Consider the following 23,745-nt stretch of genomic DNA (forward strand, 5'->3'; position numbering starts at 1 on the left):
TAAAATTTTTTAACAGATGCTAGCACATTTTCCTACGAAATGGAAAAATGCCAAAGTAACTCCAATTTTAAAACCCGAAAAGAATCCAGCTGAGGCATCAAGTTATCGACCAATTAGTTTACTTTCCTCTATTAGCAAACTTTTTGAAAGAATAATTCTCAATAGAATGATAACACATATTAATGAGAACTCAATTTTTGCAAATGAGCAGTTTGGTTTTCGCCATGGGCATTCCAATACTCATCAGTTACTTAGATTAACAAATATGATTCGAACTAATAAATCGGAAGGCTATTCGACTGGAGCTGCGCTTCTAGATATAGAAAAAGCATTCGACAGTGTTTGGCATAAAGGTATAATAGCTAAAATGTAAAATTTCAGTTTTCCGCTTTACCTTACAAAAATGATACTAAGTTATTTAACTGACCGCACTCTTCAGGTTAACTATCTAAATGGTAAATCTAATAGATTGCCTGTTAGAGCTGGTGTACCTCAGGGGAGTATCTTGGGCCCAATCTTATATAACATTTTTACTTCTGATCTTCCTGATTTACCACCAGGTTGGGAGAAATCTCTGTTTTGTGACGATACAAGCATCTCCGCAAAAGGGAAAAAGAAATTTTTCCTCATAAGCCAAGAGTTTCATTTCTCAAACCCATCCATAACCACGTTATTAAGATGAACGGTGTGGTCTTAAATTGGTCTGATCAAGTTAGATACTTAGGGCTAATTTATGATAAGAATCTTACTTTAAAGGAGCACATTGAAAATATCCAGTCAAAGTGCAATAAGTATATCAAATGTTTATATCCTCTTATCAACAGGAATTCTAGACTTTGTCTCAAGAATAAACTGTTAATTTACAAACAAATTTTTAGGCCAGCAATGTTATATGCAGTTCCCATCTGGACAAGTTGTTGTACAACCAGGAAGAAGACACTTCAAAGGATTCAGAAAAAACTTTTGAAAATGATTTTGAAGCGTCCTCCCTGGTTTAGCACGAACGAGCTACATAGGCTCACTAATGTAGAAACATTAGAAAATATGTCAAGCCAAATTATCAACAAATTCCAACAAAAATGGCTGCAATCCTCAATTGCAACGATTAGCTCACTTTATAGTCAGTAAGATAGTTTTAAGTTTATTTTAAGTTTTGTTTTATTCCTTTTTTTTCCTTGACAAGTAGGTTTAATAATTTTACTACAATTACATTAACTTAACTGTGAAAGTTAATAACATTCAATAATATAAAAAAGCGTACAAATACATATATATAATAGTGTTGAAATGTCACCATTTGTGGCAGAACACACAATACTAATTCTGAATAGGTATAAGTACATAAATAAATCATTACAAACATTCCCCCCCCCCACCCTATTAAAAAAAAAAATAAACTGCAACTAAGGCGAATCGGTGAGTGTTGTTCATTTCATTCATAACTAGCTATGGCATTCTTGATTTTCTGCTAACACTTTTTATGCTTTTTACTATTCTCTAGCGTTCCGAATGTATATCCGTTGTTTAAATGATTGCTGATTACTGTTTAAATGATTTGAACGGTCAATATTTCTTCAATATCTCATAATACTCACTAGAAAGAAAAAGAAAATATAACAAAATTTCCTCGAACCTATTTAATGAAAATAACACTGCTGTATTGAAGGCTTTTTGTTTTCAAACAAAACAAAGGCTTCCGTAATTGAAAAAAAAAAGTTAATTCATGATACAGTAATCATCATGCCATAAAATTTATTATCAATAGCTGAAATAACGGTAAAACATCATTAGAGATTTTGTGTTTACTTACGTGTACACGTATGGAATACACTATCCTAATTAATGTTATACGCTCATGAGCTACCCTTCAGAGCTCTCCAGGTTAGTCCACCGAAGGTCGATGAGGGACTGGAAAAGTGGGCCGTGAGCTATTCCGATATATATATATATATTCCGATATATATATTCCGATATATATATATATATATATATATATATATATATATATATATATATATATATATATATATATATATATATATATATATATATATATATATATATATATATATATATATATATATATATATATACAATCATGGAGAAAATAATAAATACACTTGCAGTGTTGGATAATTTTTCGTATTTGCGCACTGATTTTAATTATTGTATGATGTTATGTTACGTCATTATGATCCGCAGACACTCTTTTTAAAAGTGGCACGGAGAAATGATTGGAGAAATTTCTTTGTCGGTGATTCCGAAAATTTTTTGCGTGAGTTAGTGTTTTTGAAGTGGCGACAAAAATAAATACACTATTAAAATATATATACAAAACAATCCAAATTAGCTTTATTTCTCTACATATCGTTGGCAAAGTGACCTTTAACGATACCAAACTCACTTTCAAAATTTGTGGCTTGTCCTTTGTTTTGTAAAGCCATATTCAATCTTCCGGGTATGTTTACCACCAGGTTTTCTCGACTGGAAGATGAACTAGCATTTCACGCTGCCTGCCCGACGTTCCATAAGTCTGTTTTATTCTTTGGATGATGCTTTGCAACCTAGACTTTCCCAATCTTCCATATAATTTCTAAAGGATTTAAATTAAAAGTCTGCGCTGATCAAACTAATAATTTTATATTTTCGTTTAAAAATCATCTTCTTGTTTTCAATGCTGTATGTTTGGGATCGTTACTCTCCAACGAAGAAGCATGTTTTCTTTGGCATACGGAAGCATTGCGCTACGTAAAACATCTACACAATCGTTAGTATTCATAGTCTATGTTATATAATCAATGGGTTCCATACCAGCATCAGAAAACAGTATTACACCGTTTTGTGGTCACTTCCAAATTTTACTATCTTCGTGGTTAATTGAGCGTTGGAGGCAGTATTCACCAGTCTTTTCACCAGCTGCTGACCGTTTAAACCTAAAAGGTTAAATTTCGACTCATCCGACCAAAACACGATGTGCCATTTAGTTGCACCCTAGTCTAAAAACTTTTTAGAAAATTCAGTTCTTGCCAAAATGTGTCGCTTTTGAAGTAGAATAAAATTTCCTGTGTACCTAGGTGGTCGATTTTGCTTCCATATGCCGAAGAAAACATGCCACTTTGCTGGATCTCTATGCAGTATAACTATCCTAAACATACAGTATTGAAAACACGAAGATGATTTTCAAACGAAAATATAAAATTATTAGTTTGACCAGCGCAGACTCCTAATTTAAATCCTTTAGAAATTCTATGGAAGATTGGGAAAGTCTAGGTTGCAAAGCATCATCCAAAGAATAAAACAGACTTATGGAACGTCGGACAGGCAGCGTGAAATGCTAGTTCAGCTTCGTTTCGGGAAAACCTGGGGGTAAACATTCCACGAAGATTGAATATGGCTTTACAAAACAAAAATCAAGCCACAAAATTTTGAAAGTGAGTTTTGTTTTGCGCCACTTTAAAAACACTAACTCACGCAAAAAAAATTCCGAATCACCGACAAAGAAATTTCTCCAGTTATTTCTCCGTTCCTCTTTTAAAAAGAGTGTCTGCAGATCTTAATGACGTAACATAACATCATAGAAAAATTCAAATCACTGCGCAAATACCAAAAATCATCCAACACTGCAAGTGTATTTATTTTTTTCTCCATGACTGTATATATATATATATATATATATATATATATATATATATATATATATATATATATATATATATATATATATATATATATATATATATATATATATATATATATATATATATATATATATATATATATATATATATATATATATATATATATATATATATATATATATATAAATATATATATATATATATATATATATATATATATATATATATATATATATATATATATATATATATATATATATATATATATATATATACATATATACATATATATATTTATATATATATATATGTGTATATATATATATATATATATATATATATATATATATATATATATATATATATATATATATTATTTTATTGATATTTCATTGATATTTATTTGGCTGGAACTTTGCACAGATGTTCCTATGCGCTAGAGATTCATTTTATGATATTAGTTTTTTTGTTGAACCTCGACTACTACACAGTTAGCTAAACAATGGTGCTAGTACGAACATGGAGACGAGAAAACATAAAAAGTTATAATTGTCTAAAAAACATTTCTCTTTTCCAATTTTTCCGCAGCGCATTCTTTTTTTTTAAGAACAAAATTATTATCTACAACTTTGCCGAAGACACGATGCCAATCAAACAAACCGTTTAGACGCTAGAAGACACTCGGTGCAGGAGATAATAATAAGTAATTAACGCATTTTTATGCGCTACGTACCTACCGCTTACAAAGCAACTTGAGTGTATATTTGATGGAAATTCGGTAGTATTTCACCTACGAATCAAAGTAAACTTGAGAATAATTCGAAGTATTCGCTAGACTAAAGTTTACCAAGCACTTTTAGCACTTCAATTTTACGTATCCACAATTATGCTTTAAATGGCATGTATGTGAAAAGTTTGATCATAAATTCACGTCAAATTATCTACTAAACATCGAAAATAGTAAAAAAGAATGTCATCGTCTTACGATGATTGTGCAATACAGTTATTTATTCATTTATTCTATTTATTTTCGTCAAGCAAATATAGACTACAGTTATAATAATACAATGTTTTCTTGTATTCTGTACATTATTTCTGGTAGTTAGTCGTTTTTTGATTTGATTTCTGCCCAAAGTGATTTCAATGTTTTCGCAGTGCTGATTATAATGACGCATCATGCGATTAATTGGGCCATTATTTGAATAGTCAGTTCTGTGAGAGTTTTCCGAAAATATGTTACGAATTTGTTTTGGAGGATTGTGTTTTTTTATTGATTATTATTTGATAAGGAAATCGACCTTCTATAAACTCATTCGCTTCAGACCTCCTAACTAATTATTACAAAAGTTCACATCAATGGACAACGTAATTCTAATTCCCTAACAAAAAAAAATGTTACGAATTCCTAATTGAAGACTGGGTGCATAAAAAATTTAGTTGTGATAATAATTTAGTAGATTGCACTCGTTGAGAAATAATGTCATTGATAGAATAAAGCATTAAAAGTTCGCGGCGTTCTTTAAGTGCTTGTATGTCTATAAGCATGCAGTGTGTTTCATACGATGGTAAGGGAAATGCTGTCCAATTTAGCTTACGAAGCGTGTACAAAAGAAATTGTTTTTGGACAGATTCAATGCGTTCTTCATGTGTGACCGTATAGGGATTCCATACAATGCAATAATATTCCAGAATTAGTCGGACGTATGTAATATATAATAGTTTGATTTTATATGGGTCTTGGAAAATATGGCCGAAACGTTTTATAAAGCCCAGCATACTATTTGCTTTGTTTATAATTGTGTTATAATGATCTATGAATGTTAGTTTGGGGTCTAAGATTACGCCTAGGTCCCTTACGATTTTGCATTTTTCTACTGGTTGGTTTCCTAAGACAATGTCTGTTGGTGGCGTTGCAGTTTTTCTGCAACATTTTTTTAATGTTGAGTTGTAATAGACCTTTGTTGCACCAAGTGTAGAATGCATTAATTTCATTCTGGAATATTTAGAAGTCTTCTGCATTGATTATTTCTATAAAGACCTTCATGTCGTCAGCATATACAAGCACATGTATTGATTTAAGAAGAAAGGAAATGTCATTCACGTATAATATAAAACAGGAAAGGAGCCAGGTGAGAACCTTGAGGAACCCTAGAAGTTAATTCAATTGGGTTTGAAAAAGAATTCTGAAAGCGGCCTATTTGTGTACGTTTTGTTAAGTATGACTGCAGCAATTCTAAAAATATTTGTTTTCATTCCGTACTTTTCGAGCTCGAAGAGCAATAAAGGTATGTCGATTTTGTCAAATGCCTTGCTAAAGTTCGTATGAAGAGCTTCTGCATGGTTGCCGTTGTCCATTACAGTCAAAGTGAAAGTTACGAATTCCAAAAGATTGGTTGTTGAGCGGCCTTTGTAAAAGCCGTGCTGTTGAGTTGTAATTTGGTTTTTTACTTGCTGGAAGATATTTTCATTTATTATTGATTCAAAAAATTTTGGAATGTATGAAATAATGGCGATTCCACGATAATTGCGAATGTCAAATTTTACGCCAGATTTGAAAACTGCCACTAAATATGAAATTTTACAGAGTTCTGGAAAAATTCCATTCTTCAGAGACATATTAAAGAAATGTAGTAAAGGTGTAGATAGTTCTTCTGCCAAGTTTTCGAGAAAAATTGGAGCTATTCTGTCAGGCCCAGGACTTTTCGTAGCGTCTACATTTTTAAGTGCGTTCTGAATTTCGAATTCGGATATTTGATTTACAGATAAGGAATTTGAATATTCAGGAAAATGTGGTGTATATTTTTTGAAAAAAAGTGGCAAAAAGACAATAGAAGAAGTTCTTAGGGCAAGACTTGATTTGATGTTCGATTTCACGGTTATGTTCTTCATGTGTAATTTTAATGGCTGCGTCAAGTTGACAACAAATATCTTGGTAATTTTGAAGATTTTCGCTATTGTTGTCTTTTTTGTATATTTTATATGGTTTTTGTTTTCTATTATTTAGGTTCTTCAATTGTGGATTAAACCACACTGAATATTTTTCATGTTCACTCGTATTCTTTTAGTGGTATATTTTCTGATATAATTTGATTAATTATTTCATAAAATTTTGGTACTTCATTGTTGACATTTCCTTCCTCACCAATTATACTACGCTAATTTTTTATGCGTAGTCTACGTTTGATTTGTTCGAAGTCAGTTTTGTGGTATTCCGGTTCATCCTCGTACTCACAGTCGCTAGGGTACGAAATGTTATTCCTTACTATTGAATATTCAGTTGCTGTGTGAAATGCTTCATTTTTCCAGATGGGAGTCAATGATGCATCTACACAGAAGTCTTCAGTGCAGTTTGTGAATAATAGGTCTAAAGATGCATTTTGTTTGTTTCTGACATGATTGATTTGATATAGACCGAGTTCTGAGGTTTTGCCAAAAAGATACTGCAGTGTTTCGTTTTCGCCTACGACTGGGAGTAAGATAGATTCATTTTCAATGTCTACAATAAAGTCTGCATCACGTTGGTTGAAGTCGCCATAGACATGCAGTTTTTCTTGTGGTTGCATGTTAGACATAATAGATTCTAAAGTTTTAAAAAATAATTCATACGAATGTTTATAAGCATGTTCCGGTGGAATGTACACGGAACAGAAGATATGTTCTTCGCCAGCAATAAATGCTTTGGCCCATACGTGTTCAAATTAGAATTACTTCGACAGGGCCGGCGTCACATTAGTTTCTCGAGTGGGTAGTTATAGGGAAGGTTCATTGAGTTCTTTTTTCGTTTTATTTATCAATTCCTCCTCAATTTTCGCGTCTTACGCTTCTGGTTTGACTCTGGATGGGACGCAGCTGGGGAACGTTGGATGGGTTGGCGGACCTGGGTGCCGCATCGATTTTCAGCCGCTTCATCTCCTCCAACGATTGCATCGAGCAGTCGACTCCAGATTCAGCCAGAGCACCTTGTCTTCGCCCCTATGGTATGTCTTAATGAACGACGCAACTTCCGGCAGGCACTTCGTACTATAAACTTCCCCGTTCACGGCCAGTACGGAGCTTCTCGCTGATTGTCAGCCACAGCAGCACCTTCTTTGGAAACTTGGTATGTGAAATGAATTTTACCCCAGAGCTTACTTCTTTCGCGGGGAAGTAAAATACGGAGTGCCCTGCCAGTAGTTGCCATCCAGGGTGAGATAGGTCTCGGCGTCGACCACCACCATCACGTCGCGATTCGCCGGACAAAACGACTCGATCATCTTATTCAGCCGCTGACACTGCGTCATTGCCTGCAGCTCCGAGACCAATAGACGGGACTGCCGCTTTCTGAGGTCCATGTTCGCCAGGTACTTTTCCACTGTTTGGCCGGTTGTACCGACCTCTCGATCAAGCGTACGCAGCGATGTAGCTACTTTTCTCTCGGTCTTTCTCTTCAGCATTCTTTGGAGCTTCTTGTCGCTCAGGATCGTCGGCCGTACGAAACCGGTCTTTTATTCGATGCTCTGATTGTAGTCCAACAGTGCCAAGATGTTGTAGATACAAGCGTAACCGGCGTCCCTTTTCCGTACGATGTCCGTTTTCGACGCGGCGGGGTATTGTTCTTTGATCGCGCACACTTCTGAACGGAGTAGCTTCACTGTTTTCTCCATTACGGTTAGAGTTCGAGTCAATTTTTTTCAAACCCATGAAAAATCGGAATTTTTTAGCATTTTTTAAATGCAAACGTTAGGACTCAACAATTTTGTCTTCTCAAAAAAAGTCTCCATCCAAAATTTGACCTTAATCGGACTTCTGATGAGATTTCACTTACAGTCGTGAAAGTCTTACATTTTTGGTCAAAAATGTATCAACCTAAAAATGCACGTTTCCGAAATCGTTTTTTTTATAGCAAATCTTTTAGAAATGCATGGAATATTGAGATCTGATGTTATTTCATAACAATTTGTTTAAAAAAAATAAATTTCAGGGACATGGAAACTTTTGCGTTGGGAGACTCGAGCTACACCAGAACACACAAGAGACACTCCCAACTCGAACATTTCTCTCATCGATCAAAAAACGGTAACTTCGACCGCTTTGAGGCTCTACTTCCCGAAGTCCGATTGGGCTCAAAATTGGTATGGGCAATATTTACGAGAAAACGAAACTTAAGAACTCTATCGAAAATGATATTTAGAACTCTATCGTTAATGAAATTCTCTACCATAAATGAAACAATTGAAAAAATAATCCTTTCCCTTAGAAACTTTACAACTGTACATAAATCTGTAGATTTATAACCTCTCTCTTAACGATATCCATCGGAAAATCTGTCGTTCTCTGCATTACATTTATTTTTAGTTTTGTCCGATAGTTCCGTGTGGGTAAGTACCCACATGGATGTTTTCCGAGTGGGTACTACTACCCATACTACCCACATGAAACACCGGCCCTGTACTTCGAAGGTGGATGATAAGAGATTTTGATGAATTTCCTTCATTTTGGTTGGACTTTCCATGCGGTTGAAATTCTGGCAGTTAAGAGTTTTTTAGGTTGCCCGTTTATTTAAAACCAATTTTGTTCAAATCGGTTGTGTAGTTTCTGAGACATTGATGTTTCGTTATTTTTACATTTTGATACATAACCTCTAAACTAGAAATCCGATTACAATAAAATTCAATAGGGTTTTATTAGGGTGGTTTACCGGTAAAACAAAAACCGGTAAAACCGATATTTTTTTCAATACCGAAATACCGGTATTGGAGAGGCGATAAACCGGGATTTTCGGTATTTTTCTCAAAATTGAAAAGAAAAAACTTGTCACAATTTTCATAAATCATTGTAGGGCTAATAAATGCTACCAACTTAGGTAGGCGTTAAAAATCATATGACGGTGTATATAATAAATACATTTACACAAAAGCAACATTGAACATAAATTTATTTACTAAGTAAAACAGCTAATCTCTATACACACTCATACTTACAGGGGCAACTAGTGAGTTTCGAACCTACTAGTCAACTACAAATTCTGAAAGTCATAGTTTGAGGCAGCAATCACAATCATGGTCGCGAAAAAACGCAAGTCATTATTCGTTTTGTGCTATTTCAAGGTAAAACTAAAAAAATAAGATAAAAATATAAATTTGGATTAGGAATTTATTTTTTGTTTGGCATCTCCGTGTGCATTGCACAGGTTGAACCTAGTTATGGACAAGTTGCTCCTGATACAAAGTGTTTACAGGATGAAATAATCAATCAATGAAGAATTTCATCCTAAAAATTACTGTCCCTTGAAAAATTACATTTAAATAGCTATAGCATGGTCAGAGCTTCGTCGCCCATACTGCAGTGGATTTTGTTAGCCATATTTCTAGCTGAGAAAAATGTTTTCTCAGGTTCAACTGAATTTGGACGAACTGTTCAAACAGACAGATCCGAATAGAGAAGTATTTACCTTCGGTTCCTTTGGATTCTTGTCTGATCATCATTTTATTTTCTTCTTCATTCATTTACTCTTCTCAACAGTTTCAGTTTTTCTAAGAATTTTGAAGTTATTCACTAACTTAAAACTATGTTTGGCGATGTGAAAGAAAATTGAAATAAAAATCCGCAGGTTTTTTTTTTGTTCCTATGAGTTTCGAAATTATGTTCTTCGTAATCATATCACACGATTCATTCATTGAAATTTTCCAAACACTGTTAAATGTATCTGGATCGTATACCACAAGAGATCAAAACAAGGGTCGCAGTGCACATAGGAGTATTTCAGTCAAAAAGCTGGCCAAAATACGAAAAAAATAATTTAAGTGTTCCTCGTGCTATTGATCCTTTTTGTATTCTCTGATACTTACTACATTGTATGCAGCCCATCTTGAAATTTTCTGAATTGTTTACAAACGACAGTAACCATCATATCCTTGGTTTTAGTTAGAGCCCATGAATAAGTCACAAAATGTTCTACGAAAAATATAAACTTCTACTCATGTTATTGTAACTTTAAAGTGATTCTTGAGCGTCAACGGAGTCGCTTTAGTTCAAATAAAATCGGCAGTTTCGAAATATGACAAAATTGGTATAGCCTAATCATGAAATTGTAAAGTTGGTCGGAAGCTTCACATTCAAGTCGGCCAAGGAAAGGATTGATTGCAGTGATCGAAGCGAGAGACGCAAAACGCAAATGCTAAGAGAAAATGTACCATTGGATTAGTTGAGTTACGCAGTTAACATGACTCAATGATCTACTGGAAGGACTGTGGTTTCCAAAATATTCATATCCTTTTGAAGCGAGTGATTTAAAAAACGCTTTAAAAGTAGCAGAATCAATTATTGGCAAAAAAGTATTCACCAGAACAAGCTCTTACTATATTTGTACTTTTTTCGAATTACAGAGTGATGGTGTCTAACTTGACGAAAACTTGTTAATAATAAGTTTTTATGTCTAAATAGAGATAATAGTGTTTAATAGAGGTAAAACCACTTTAAAACACATTAGAAATGTAAATGATAAACAATGTAAATGATAAACATTTCAAAAGGTCCTATCTGCTTTCATCGTTTTTCCGAAACGTCTTTTCATTTTGGAAATGTTTAGCTTAAGTAACTCTCCCAAGCGTGTTTTTTGTTCAGATGCTAGAGTAATCCCTCCGCTATCAACTTGTGCCAATAACGTGTCAAAAAAGATGTTTAATAAGTTGCGGTGTTTGAATGAAAGTGACCGATCAAAAAATCGATCAAAGCAGATAGACCTTTGGAAATGTTTCTCTAGATTTGCTATCTGAAAACTTAAAAAAATTTTGGCCAAGTTTTTGTTCTACGTACTCCTATGTGCAATGGTCTAAATCTTACAAAAAAATCTGGATCGTAATAAAGCATAGATACTCATAAACGCAAACCATAGTTATGCAGTGACACGTCCATAGATGCAACCTGAGACGCTGAGCAAAAATTAAATTCAAAATCAAAATTGATGTGAATTTTTTAGTTTTATTTTAAATAGTACAGTGAGAATAACTTGCGTTTTTTGCGGACATGATTGTCATCACTTCCCCAAACTATGATTTTCAGACTTTTGTAGTTGAACAAGTAGGTTAAAAGAACACGAGTCGCCCCTAACTTGCATAAATCCGAAAAAATGAAAATACCGGTTTTTTACCGGTTTTACTGGTTTTTATTTTTATGAATACCGAAATACCGGTTTTTCGAAAAGTCGGTAATACCGACCACCCTAGGTTTTATGGGACAACTAGACCTTTCATTTGCAGTTAATTTCATTGAAATCGGTTCAGCCATCTCTGAGAAAATCGAGTGAGATTGGGAGAGCGTTACACACACACACATACACACACACACACACACATACAGAAAATGCCCAGCTCGTCGAACTGAGTCGAGTGATATACGACATTCAGCCCTTTTGAGCACTTTTATACCTTTAGTTTTGAAGTGATTGCTATACCTTTCTAGGAGAAAGGCAAAAACGATCAGCGAGAACTTATCTGTGTACCAAATTGTATAAAGTAAACAGTCCAACATTATATAAATGATATAAATAAAAACCAAGAGCATGATTGTTAAGAATTATTCTTTTAAGAACCAATATTGCGTTACGGGTCCTCAAAAAAAAGACAATATGAAAATAGATCGAACATGAAAAATATTTTGGTAAAGGTCAAAGTACAAAGTTTGGATTTATTCAGTTTGTTAGTTGTTGTCCTATACATCGGCAATTCTAATTCAATTCAATCGCTCACAAACCATTCTATTTAGAAGCCATGTTAGGTTGATTGTAAAGAATGGTTGTACAAGGAATTTCCTCTAGTCTAAAATTTTAAACACTAAACATTCAATCGTATACAGGTACTGGAAAATAACCGTGCTTTCAAACCTCCAATGGTGGTAAGTGTAGAGATGAAAATCAAAACGCAGTACCACCAGAACGAGCATCCATTCCATGAACATCGTCAACCGTTTCGGTGGCTATCGTGGGAAGCCTACCAGCGGCAGATGGTTATTGCCGTTTTATTGGAACAAAATAATTACATAACACTCCGATGGTTACGCCGGCTTAAATGGTAAACGTGCATCACGTTTCAAAGCTAAATCATCAAAAGATCACTTGCGCTACCAGTGACTTCATTGCCTCTATCAATGGACTCTGCAGGGGACTCAATAGATGTAAAATTTAATACCACAAGTGCTTTGAGCTTCCTAGTGGTGTGTTCCTTGTTTTTCTCGGTAGGTTGAAGAGCTTTTTAAATTACAGATATTTTTGAACAGTTAAACAACATTTTTGCATTGATGAAATGAAAAGAACGAATGACGAATTATGTACCATTAGGCTATGAAACATATTTTTACTGTACCCATCGATTATTTCTAATCTAAACTAAAATTCTTTCATCGATAGAAAAATAATCGTGGATATCCACCGCAGAGTATAGCTTATTGGTGGCTTCCTTTTCTTTAGCGCTGTAACAAGGTGTCCGGGAAGTTAATAATAATTTTCATACTTACATCTTGCTCTTGGCCGCCTTTCTGCTGCTGATATGGCCTGAAGACCAGTTGACCTCCGGACTGCTGGGCATAAAAGTGGGCTGCAGTCTCTGGATCTGGAAAGTATCCACCGGGCTGATGATGTTGCGGCTGCTGTTGCTGCCGTCGGCTTGCTGCTAGAGGCAGTGTTCGTGTTTCATGATCGGTTTGACGTTTCTCTTTGGCGGTTACCTCTTTGGTAACATTCTTCTCCGCTAATATGCTTCCTATCACACAACATCCTGCAGCATAAAACAAAGACGAAAGCAAGTTATTAATTGTACGCTGTTGCTATGCGATTGCAGCTGTAAGACAAATCAATGATAATTTGGACCCATTTTCCTACGTTTGCTTTCGCTGAACAGGAAAGCTATGTATTTATTTGTGATGCAATATTTGGAGCGATGATGCCACAGTCTAATTGTATCTGCGGTGCACTTTGTTCAGTTTCTCATCAGCGTTCCTCGCATTTTCACGTTTTACGAAAAAGCTGCCCAAGCCGCTAGGGTGAAGCGGTCTTAGATATCGACCGTGGACAACTCCAAGCGACGCGATGAGGACGGCCGTGATGTGGCACGGTGAGTCGAGCGTGTGTAAATCATGCTCGTTGTTCATGATAATGATGATCGGTCGCGAAGCTGTTTAGAAGCGAGAATTCTCGTGAGACTTGAATGCGTTGTGGGAATTCAAGGTGGAAACCTTTGCGAAAGATGCTTTACTTGCATTGTGTTATTTCATCACAGTGCAAGACTGGCACTTAATTGAACCTTTATACTACTGTAGATATTTTTGGACGGTTACGTAAGTGCTGCCATCGCTATTCCGGCGCACAGAAGCTCGCTTTTGTGTACATTCTCAGTACCAAACCCAAACGTCAAGAACTATCAATAGGACTGCAAGTGGTATTTATGACTTTTTAAGGACGAAACTACACAATTGTGTGGACTATAGTTATAATGAACATTGTCATAAATTGCTTATTTAACTACAAGGTTTAAAAACTCAATCACGTTAGTTCAATAAGTTGTGATGAAGTTGCATGATGTATAATTCTCTAAAAATTTATTCTATCGAATTTGGTTGAATTATATTTCAATATGCTATCTTTGGAGTTTGTACCTCTTTTATCCAAAGACAATTCATACTATATATCAAAATAAATGTTACTCAAAAAATTCCCCAAATCAATAAAACGATTTCAAATTTTAATAGAACTACATAAAATAATTTGTAGTCAGCAGCGAGGATAAAAAATTTGACACCAGATATAATTGGCGCCGTTAAACAATTAATTGTATTCTGCCGTGTCAAATAAATAATAGGTGAAGAAAAAATAATAATTTTAAAATTACAAGAAAACCAGCTCTTGTGTCAAATATAAAACACATGTAATGTTTGCAACTACCAGGGAAACAAATACGGAAAACTGAAAAAATTATCAATGTTGTCTTTTCACAGCACTAAAGAACATATTGAATTATAATTAAAAAATACACTTTTGTCGATTGCGTTTAGTAACGTAATCGTTAGCTTACATGAAAACTATTATAAAAAACATTTCCATCAAAACCAAAGAACTGTGTAAGCGGTAAAGTTAGGGAGCTTTGGTTATAGAGTTCGCTTGAAAAGCGGGTACTATCAAAAGGTGTTCAACAAATAGGGTCGCAGTAATCATGAAGTTGCACCTAATTTGAAAACGATCTGTATCAGTACATATCGATAGCACTACGTCTTACTTAAGTAAGAAGGCATACCTACTGTGAAAGGTCCAACGAAAAAGTATCATTTTCCAATGCATATAACCTTTCGAATAATTTTCAAGCACCAGTTTTTGATGCAATAGTTAAACATTCCTCAAATTTGAGACATAATAATAGGCACATCTATTCAATAGTAAACCATGAGTAAAGTTTAGTGAAAATCAGGCATTCGCGAGCTCTAACACACTTTTGGCAGCCTGCTGGTTCAAATAATAAGCATAAGCGAGAAATCAATCTTTTACTTTATGGTAGCAGCCGGACGAAGCAGACCAGCCAGACAGGAAGGCACTCTTAGTTACGCGGCATTACAATTCACTATTTCGTGTTGCATCATCATGCGGTTTGAAGCAAAATCAAATTTAAGTCGTATTCTCAGCCGTGAGATGCAAACAGTTGACAAAAATCTCAGTCAAAATCTAATTGTTACTGTGTAGAAAATTTTGCCATTTGGTCCACATATACCATGAAAACGATCCTATGCAGTGCTAAAGCTTTTGATGAATAACATCTTACGTAGCCCTACGCCAATAATGCCATCATGTCACACATACTCCACAATAGATCAAACAATGGTCGCAGTGGTTCAGTCTTCTACAAGGAAAAAACACATACAGTGCTTTTTCGCTTTCATCAACAGTCGTTTTTATCACTACTCGTCAAATTCACGCTCGATTTTCTCACGGTTTATTTTCGTTTTTATCACGCTTTTAAAGAAAAACTTTAAATCAAGAATAATGTACTTCCATTGGTAGAAAATGTATTCGAAACGCCTTGTGTCCTTCCATGTGTATTGTTTTATGAACTCAATTTATTTGATCAATTTTCTGAGGCAACCAAGTGTCATATCTGTTACAAATAATTTGTGTCATAATTTTGAGAAAAATGAACCGTGAAATAGGTATTTCATTGACTTTGAAGCAAAAATTACGTATTATTCGAGCAGTTGAGAAAATAGTAGGAGGTTGTATCCAAGACACGACCGCATAAATGACGTAGAACTACGTACACTATTAAAAAATGCATTGAGTGTTTTATTACCCTAGTAACACAACTGGTTTTATCAAAGTTTTATAGCGCTTTTTTGACTGTATTGAGCGCTATAAAACTTTGATAAAACCAATTTTTTTACTTGGGTAATGAATTATAATGTCTACTAATGAAGGGTTGTGAATTTCGGGAACCGAATTCAGCAGTTAGCAGAACGTGCCGAGTTAAAAGCCATACACAGCACACACGCACAAATCATACCATATCATAGACACACACACACATCATACCATATCATACAGACACACACACATCATACCATATCATACACACATCATACCATATCATACCATATCATACACAAACACACACACACACACATATCATACCATGTCACACACACATACACACACATATCATACACACACACATCATACCATATCATACAGACACACACACATCATACCATATCGTACACACACACATATAATACAAACACACATATCATACACACGCACACAAACACACAAACACACATATCATACACACACACACAAAAACACATCATACCATATCATACACAGATACACATCATACCATATAATACACACACACACATCATACCATATCATACACACACACATATCATACAAACACACATATCATACACACACAAACACACATATCATACACACACACACAAACACACATCATACCATATCATACACACACATCTCACAAATCAAATATCCCACATGCTACAGCTATCAACACACGCTAAAGTGCTCCTCACACTGCTTCCGGGCCGGGTCCGTGTTCTCTCCGGGAGTGTGCAGTGGCAGTGTGCATAGCGCTTAAAGCTTTCCGCACACGCTAGATATGCATTACGCTATATATACATACGCGCTGGATGGCGCTAGCTTCCTAGACCACTTGGAGGTGCTGGTCTCGTTCACTGTATTCACCCAACGATATCTGATTGTATTACCGCTGGTGTGGTCCAACCCAGATCGAAGGGTAACCGAACTAAACGAGGAACTGCAGCTGCCCACTGCCAACGCCGTTGCCACCGCCGCTGCCACCGCCAGGGGGACGGCAAGCCGACGCCACTCGCGTGAACCATGGCATCGGCCTAATCCGATGCCGCAATCCACTGCCGCAATAATCCTATGGACAGTCCGTCCGTCTCTCCGTTCGCCAAAAGAATGTGACTAACTCTTACATAGGCCCCGCCTTTTTGTTGAGTTTTATCATTGTCTAATCTTCTTTAGGCGAGATTCCACAATTCGCATTTAATTTTTGTATCCAGCGGAAAAACACTGTTTTCACACGTAGTAAATTTTGATTGCTAAGCTAGCTGGATAGCACAGCATGCTGTTGTTTGCCAAAATAAGACCAAGCTTCATCGTGGGGAAAAAGGTCTAAGCCCTCAACCGGCAATCCGAAACGTTTGTTGCTACCGCGCTGCTGCTATGAAATGTGACCAACCGGCAAATGATTTTTTCAAGCCGAAAGTAAATTCGGCAAACTAACTGATACTGGCGCAAACCGCTACGCTACGGTTAACTAGGTATATCGACCTTTTTGGGAAAGCCAGCAAGCGACCAATCAGAGGACGTTATTTTAATTTCAATAAGGCTTGACAATTTTCAATAGTGCAATAGTTCGCAGATTCAAACAACAATTTTCTGCATTTGGGCAGATGCGTGTATAATTTTCCAATCGATTGCTGCAAGAATGAAGAAAATCGGTTGAAAACCAACCGACCTATAAGCATTTGAAAAGGGACAAATTTCGTCCCAGTTTTTCAGTTTGCATCCCTGTGTTGTATGCTAAAGTAAAACGTAGTTCTAGGTCAAAAGATCTGTTAACAACTCAAAAAGCCCTACAATTTGGTCTTCTTAGAGCGTGAATTTAAATTTTTTTAAAATCTAGTGGTTCCACAATTTCACATAAACAAGCATTTAACTCTGCTAGCTATGCTAAAAAATTGGCAGTACAAATCATATTGATATTGCATGTATAACAGCTGTGTGAAAGTCCGCGAAAATTCAATGGAGAAAAATATCATAAACTAACCTTTCCCTGTTTATTCATTTGTATCTTGAACTTATATTCCATTCAATAATGAAAGTGCATCCTTTTACTCGAAATATCATAAATTTCAATTGAATCCAACACAAAAAATTAAATTTTTATCATTTCGCTAAATTCACGGTTTCGCCAAATTCACGGTAAATTTTTTTTGACCATGATAAAATCGAAAAAGCACTGTACTCCACTTTCTACTCCGGTTTCTCAAAATCTTAAATATTCAATTTAAGCTCTCACTCTTTCATCAAGGCTTCGACGTGCTTTAACTTGCCAGTATGACGTTACCTACCTTGTTTCCGGCCACAAACACCATTGCAAAAAACTTGTTCGGGAGCACTTTAATGATTTTTTTATTAGAATCATCCATACTTCGAAGGTTCAAAAGCATTATAAAACAACAAACAATAGTTTGTGCAATAAATAAGTAAAAATCGCGCTGAGTACCATCCAATACGCAACGCGTCGGATCACAATCAACATATCGGAAGCGAATTCCTCTCTCTCTCTCTCTCTCTCTCTCTCTCTCTATATATATATATATATATATATATATATATATATATATATATATATATATATATATATATATATATATATATATATATATATATATATATATATATATATATATATATATATATATATATATATATATATATCTTTTGCAATCGGTACCATTTTCAACAGCATCATGAAAACCGCACCGTTACGAAATACGCAGCCAGCGTTCGAGTCACACAATTCGTATTCCACCGGCGAACCGGTCACCCAAACGTGCCTCATTTGGTCCGCAAGATCATGTACTTTTCTTTTCAGGTTGGCCTGGCCACGACCACGAGAAGCCCCGGTGACGCACGGTGCTAAACACGTTCAATCAGCGGTAGCAATAAATAAATTTTCTCCATCATTTGCAAAAAAATAAAAGTGAATTCGCTGCACTACCTATTGCAGGCAAACTGGTTACATCCGGGGTCTTTCGCCCATTTGCAAGCAATGAATGTACAAACACATATAGAAAAGTATTGTTGATAACAAGTTCAGAATTTAATTGGGTGAACAAGAGCAGCAAAATTTATATTAGAGGGAAACAATTGACGATTTAAATAATGGTTTAAGGAGAATATTTTTATACAGAAAAAGGTTTTTTCTAATGGAAGGTGTGCTCTCATTCAAACTTGCCATTTCTCGCATATCTTGCATTACAGGCCTATTTACGAATCAAACGGGTGACTAGCATAAACTCATGAATGCAGCTTTGTCAGTGAAAGTATTAACATTGTCGAGTTAGTTTAAGCTCGCTGTCTTTTCGTCGTGAATGACAAATACCGGTTGTTAGCCAGAGCGCCTAGCATCTTTGAAAATTTCATAATAACAACGCGTTTGTGGCATAACACCACAAATAGCCAATGGTATGTAATCTTTCAAATATCAAAAGGTGATCACGAGTTCGTTTTAATAAATTTTCAATTGACCTTTATCTTGCAAAAAAACATTATTAAGGGCAGGTTATTTCGCCGAAATGATAATAGGCGAATCGTTAAAACGCATCTATCGTGTGAAAATGCTGTCTAACCAAAGCTAAACTTAAAACAGAATTACAAAACAGCTCGCTGGCGACAGATTGATAAATAAAATATGAAGAATTTTTAATTCCAAATCTAAAGTTTGCAACTCCTGTTTCATAATAATTATTAACAATGAAAGTAAGCTCACTGCAACACGACTCAGATAATCACGACCGTCTTGTGCTCTTTGCTTTTGTACCGATGCTGAAAACCGTCGATGCTTAAACTGGCAGACAATGCGAATTATGTGCACTGACAATAACAGGATCATCGATGAGGTAACAGCAGCTCCTTTCTAACTACTGGCTAGAAATGTATCTTCGCAAATCGTAACACATACGTGCCCAATGCCAGAGCCCACCTGTTGCCGGTTGTATGCGGCCGAAAAGTCACAGGCCCGTGAAAAATGGATCCGTGAATCGTCCGTTCGCTTCGAAGTACTGTAACATGCATCGAGCAGACGAGACAACTCGTAAGAGGGTAGGTACTCTAGAGTGGAGGAACTTTCCCACCATTATAATAAGATTGTTTGAAGTTATTTTTCACAGCCTACATGTTGGTTGGACCATCGCCACTAGCGGCCAGAAGATACCTGTAGCGAATGGGCCGCACCTGCACCTTAAGCCGTGCCAATTGGCATGTATGTATACTGACTTGAGTGTTTTGATTTAGAGGTTTGCTTGCTTTTCAAACTGCAGTATAGAAAAAGGTAGAAAACAGCCCCCAACACAGCTTCTTTTCTTTTTATAGCTTCCGCCCGGACAAATCATCCTATAGCGTAAGAAACCTCATTGTTGTGAATGCGAATTTACAAAAAGTTCACATGCATATCAGATAAACATAGGTGTTGAATTACCATCGAACAGATATCGGAGATTCCTGGGCATTGTTTACACTCCCTCTGATAGGTAGCCGTTTATTGAAATATTGCAACGACATTTTAATTGCTGAAGTTGGTGAAGTGGATAAGAAATTCCATTTCCACGTTTTGATTACCGTTTTCCAGCATCAGCATTGAAAACCAGTTTACTGAATATATCCAAAAACCATTTGCAGGTTTTGTTGTACAAAGCTCCGCACATTTGGTGCGTTTTAAAGATCTGTGAGATTGGCTGAAATTGTTTCACAAACTATAACTAATGTGTTTCATTGTTTCTATGCTCTTTCGAACATTTCATGGAGCTCCACATTGATCTCGTTTCATGTTAAGTTAGGAGACCTTGCGTGTCATTATGCGAGTAGCTAATAATAAGGGCTATGTACGCTTAACAAGAGTGCGAAACATAACCTGTAAATAGACATTCACGAGAATTTTCAATTCGTACCGAGTTTGAGAGAGATAGGTTTCGAAGCACATAACATTGGTTCAATTAACGCTGCTATTTTGCCCTACCGTAAACTAAAGGGGTTTGGCAGTTTCAAAAGAATTATTCTTCGAAAAAAGCAAAGGTTGTGTGAACCATTCCGATGTCGGAACTTCAACTTCTGTTTGTGCAAACTTCGTAGCAAACCCAAGCGACACATGCAACAGCTTTAATAATTATACTGATCAATATTTTTGGTTTCGAAGCTATTTTTGGGTTCAAGGAAAAAGCTTTGTTGGAATTCATAAGTATAGAGATTGAAAAAACGATAACGCTACATTTTTACTAGAATCTACACTCCACAAAGAACCATCTTAACCCTTTAATGCGAAATGTTGTTTTAAAACTACATTGCGATTAACGTATCAAATTGGTGGTGTATTTTAGTTTTATTAGAAATATATTTCTTATAACTAGTTATCTAGGCTTCATTACTTCTTCATTGAGCGTAGATAACTGTTCCAATGAATCATTGCTTGATGTTTCTGAAGCATCATGGTAACTAAAAGTAACATAGAAGCCTCACCTCTCGCAGTTTTTCAATTAAAGTGAAGTTGATTAAAGGTGACTGAAATTGTGGCGGTGGATTTGTTAGTAGCTTATATTTTTATGATCAATAAAAGTAAATAATGAGTTTGTGTGGCCAATCACAAATGGTGATTTCTTAACACTGTGAACTTCCCAGCCAACAATTTGGTCCGTATATTTCAGTTGTTGTTGAGATATAAGCACCCTTGTACAATCTGAAAAAGTTGTATATAACGTTCTATATGAGCTTATAAGTACCAAAGTGGAGGCAATATACGTTCCAAAATGGTTCGCGCAGTTAAATATATACAACTTTTTATTTCATTTTTTTTTTTCATTCTATAGCAATTACCTTTTGCATAAAATCTGAGGTATGAACAACTATGTTTGCTACTTAGTACAATTTTCTATTGCCATAATTCAAGCATACATACAATTCCATTTCACCCGTATTATGATTCTACTACGATGCTCTACGAACTTAAACGCAGCAGTGTGTAACCTGTACTGCGAATAAATTTTGCATTATATACAACCCAAATTTTCCAAATAATAAAAAAACATAAAAATTGAGTATCAACAATATCATTTATATTTTTTTTATGAGAAGTACGCGTACCATTAACTTAAGCACACTCTGAGCGGGGGCCTAGTGTGGTTGGTAACGTCTCCGCCAACCACGCTCGACGCCTGGGTTCGAATCCCACCGCCGACATAGGTGTCGATGGTTGTGAGGTGGCGTGATCCACTCACAACCAACCCAAACTGGTCTAGATTCAATCCTAGCCGACACCGGGAGATATTCTGAGGCGAAAAATCTCTGGGATCACGCCTTCCATCGCATGAGGAAGTAAAGCCGTTGGCGCCGGTCCGTTAATAAACGGGTCGTGAGTTAGGGACCTGGGTGTGGAGTCGCCTCCCTGGGCGTCGGTAATTGGCCACAACAGTGGCGGAAATAGACCGACGGAAAATAAGCGAGAATAAAAAAAAAAAAAACTTAAGCACACTCTTTGGTATGTATTAATTATTGAGGTTTTATGCGGCTTTTTCCTTTATTTTATATTTTACAAGGCTGAGTTCAGCCTCGAACCCCCAACGTTCCGATCACTGCTCTTATTCCCTATCCTCAGAGTCATTTTACGATGCTGCATGTCAACGAATTTTATCTAGTATTGTTGAATGCCTCAAATCGTATGAACTTGTAAATCGTATATAATGTCACTTATTGTCTTCAATGTTAACCCAAATCTATTTATAGACTCTGATGTCAATATTAACTCAATATTGCCTCATATACGAAGGAATAATAACATGCGATCTGCATTGACTTTCTTTTTAACTGTTAGGCGATTCAAGCAATTGCAATCAACAAACATTGAAAATCTTTCAAGGCGTTGCCCATGTTTATGTGAAACCCGACTGTATGTGCCATTTTTTTAACCCTCTAGTGCCCAATGCCGCCATTTGGCGGGCTTCAGTCGAAGTTCCGAAAAGCTTCAATAAATACCTCAAAAGTGTTTATAATGGTTTATAATGATTTTATCGAAGTCCGTTTAGACACTAATTTGGGCACTAGAGGGTTAAGGGATTTTTCTTCTAGTCGAAACTGCGTTCATGATTTATACCCAATTCTTTAAATCTTTTAGGAACTAGATTTTAAAAACCAGAGTTGCTGAAAGGGACATTTTGATTTGAATTAAATTTGACATAAAAATGTTATCATTCTTTACTATTCAAGGGACATTTTAATTTGAATTAAATTTGACATAAAAATGTTATCATTTTTTACTATTCAACGATTTCGTGTTTCATAATAGACGATTTTAACTGTCATGAAAAAGCATATTGTATAAATTTCATTATGCAATCCTCTTACAACTGTTATAGGAGTTTTCAAGGAATATGAATATCAACGTGGATCACATAAATTAGAAATCCTACAATTTTGCACTGCAATTAAGTTTTGCACTGTAGACAACCTACTGCGATGAAACCTGATTTTTTGTGTGCATTTATATGAGGAACAATATGCAGTCATATATCACGGACTGCACGACCCATATATGATGAAAGATAACTTGAACTGGTTATAACATGAACTTTATACAATTTCGATTAAAACTGGATGTTTATACGATTTTGTATTGCCATTTTTATAAGATTTCTGGTTATCTGGGTTGGCGGTCGCTGTTCGTAATTTGCGCACCTTTTACGTACGTTTTAGAATTGGCAACACGAATGGTGCCAAATATATTTTTCTTTCGAAAAAATACAAGAAAACTCGAAACTGACATAAACAGAG

The 23,745-nt window shown here is 35.6% G+C and overlaps 1 protein-coding gene across 1 annotated transcript in view; it reads right to left on the reverse strand.

The window, feature by feature from the left end:
• The window catches only part of LOC129731574 (ataxin-2 homolog), a 36,441-nt gene that overhangs the window by 6,477 nt on the left and 6,219 nt on the right, over nucleotides 1-23,745 (reverse strand). Inside the window, exon 2 of the mRNA XM_055691678.1 lies at nucleotides 13,128-13,387. Coding sequence (XP_055547653.1) covers nucleotides 13,128-13,387 — 260 coding nt within the window. The remainder of the gene's footprint in view (nucleotides 1-13,127; nucleotides 13,388-23,745) is intronic.

The sequence above is a fragment of the Wyeomyia smithii genome, chromosome 3 (genome assembly GCF_029784165.1).
Source record: "Wyeomyia smithii strain HCP4-BCI-WySm-NY-G18 chromosome 3, ASM2978416v1, whole genome shotgun sequence".
Classification (NCBI taxonomy): Eukaryota; Metazoa; Arthropoda; class Insecta; order Diptera; family Culicidae; genus Wyeomyia; species Wyeomyia smithii.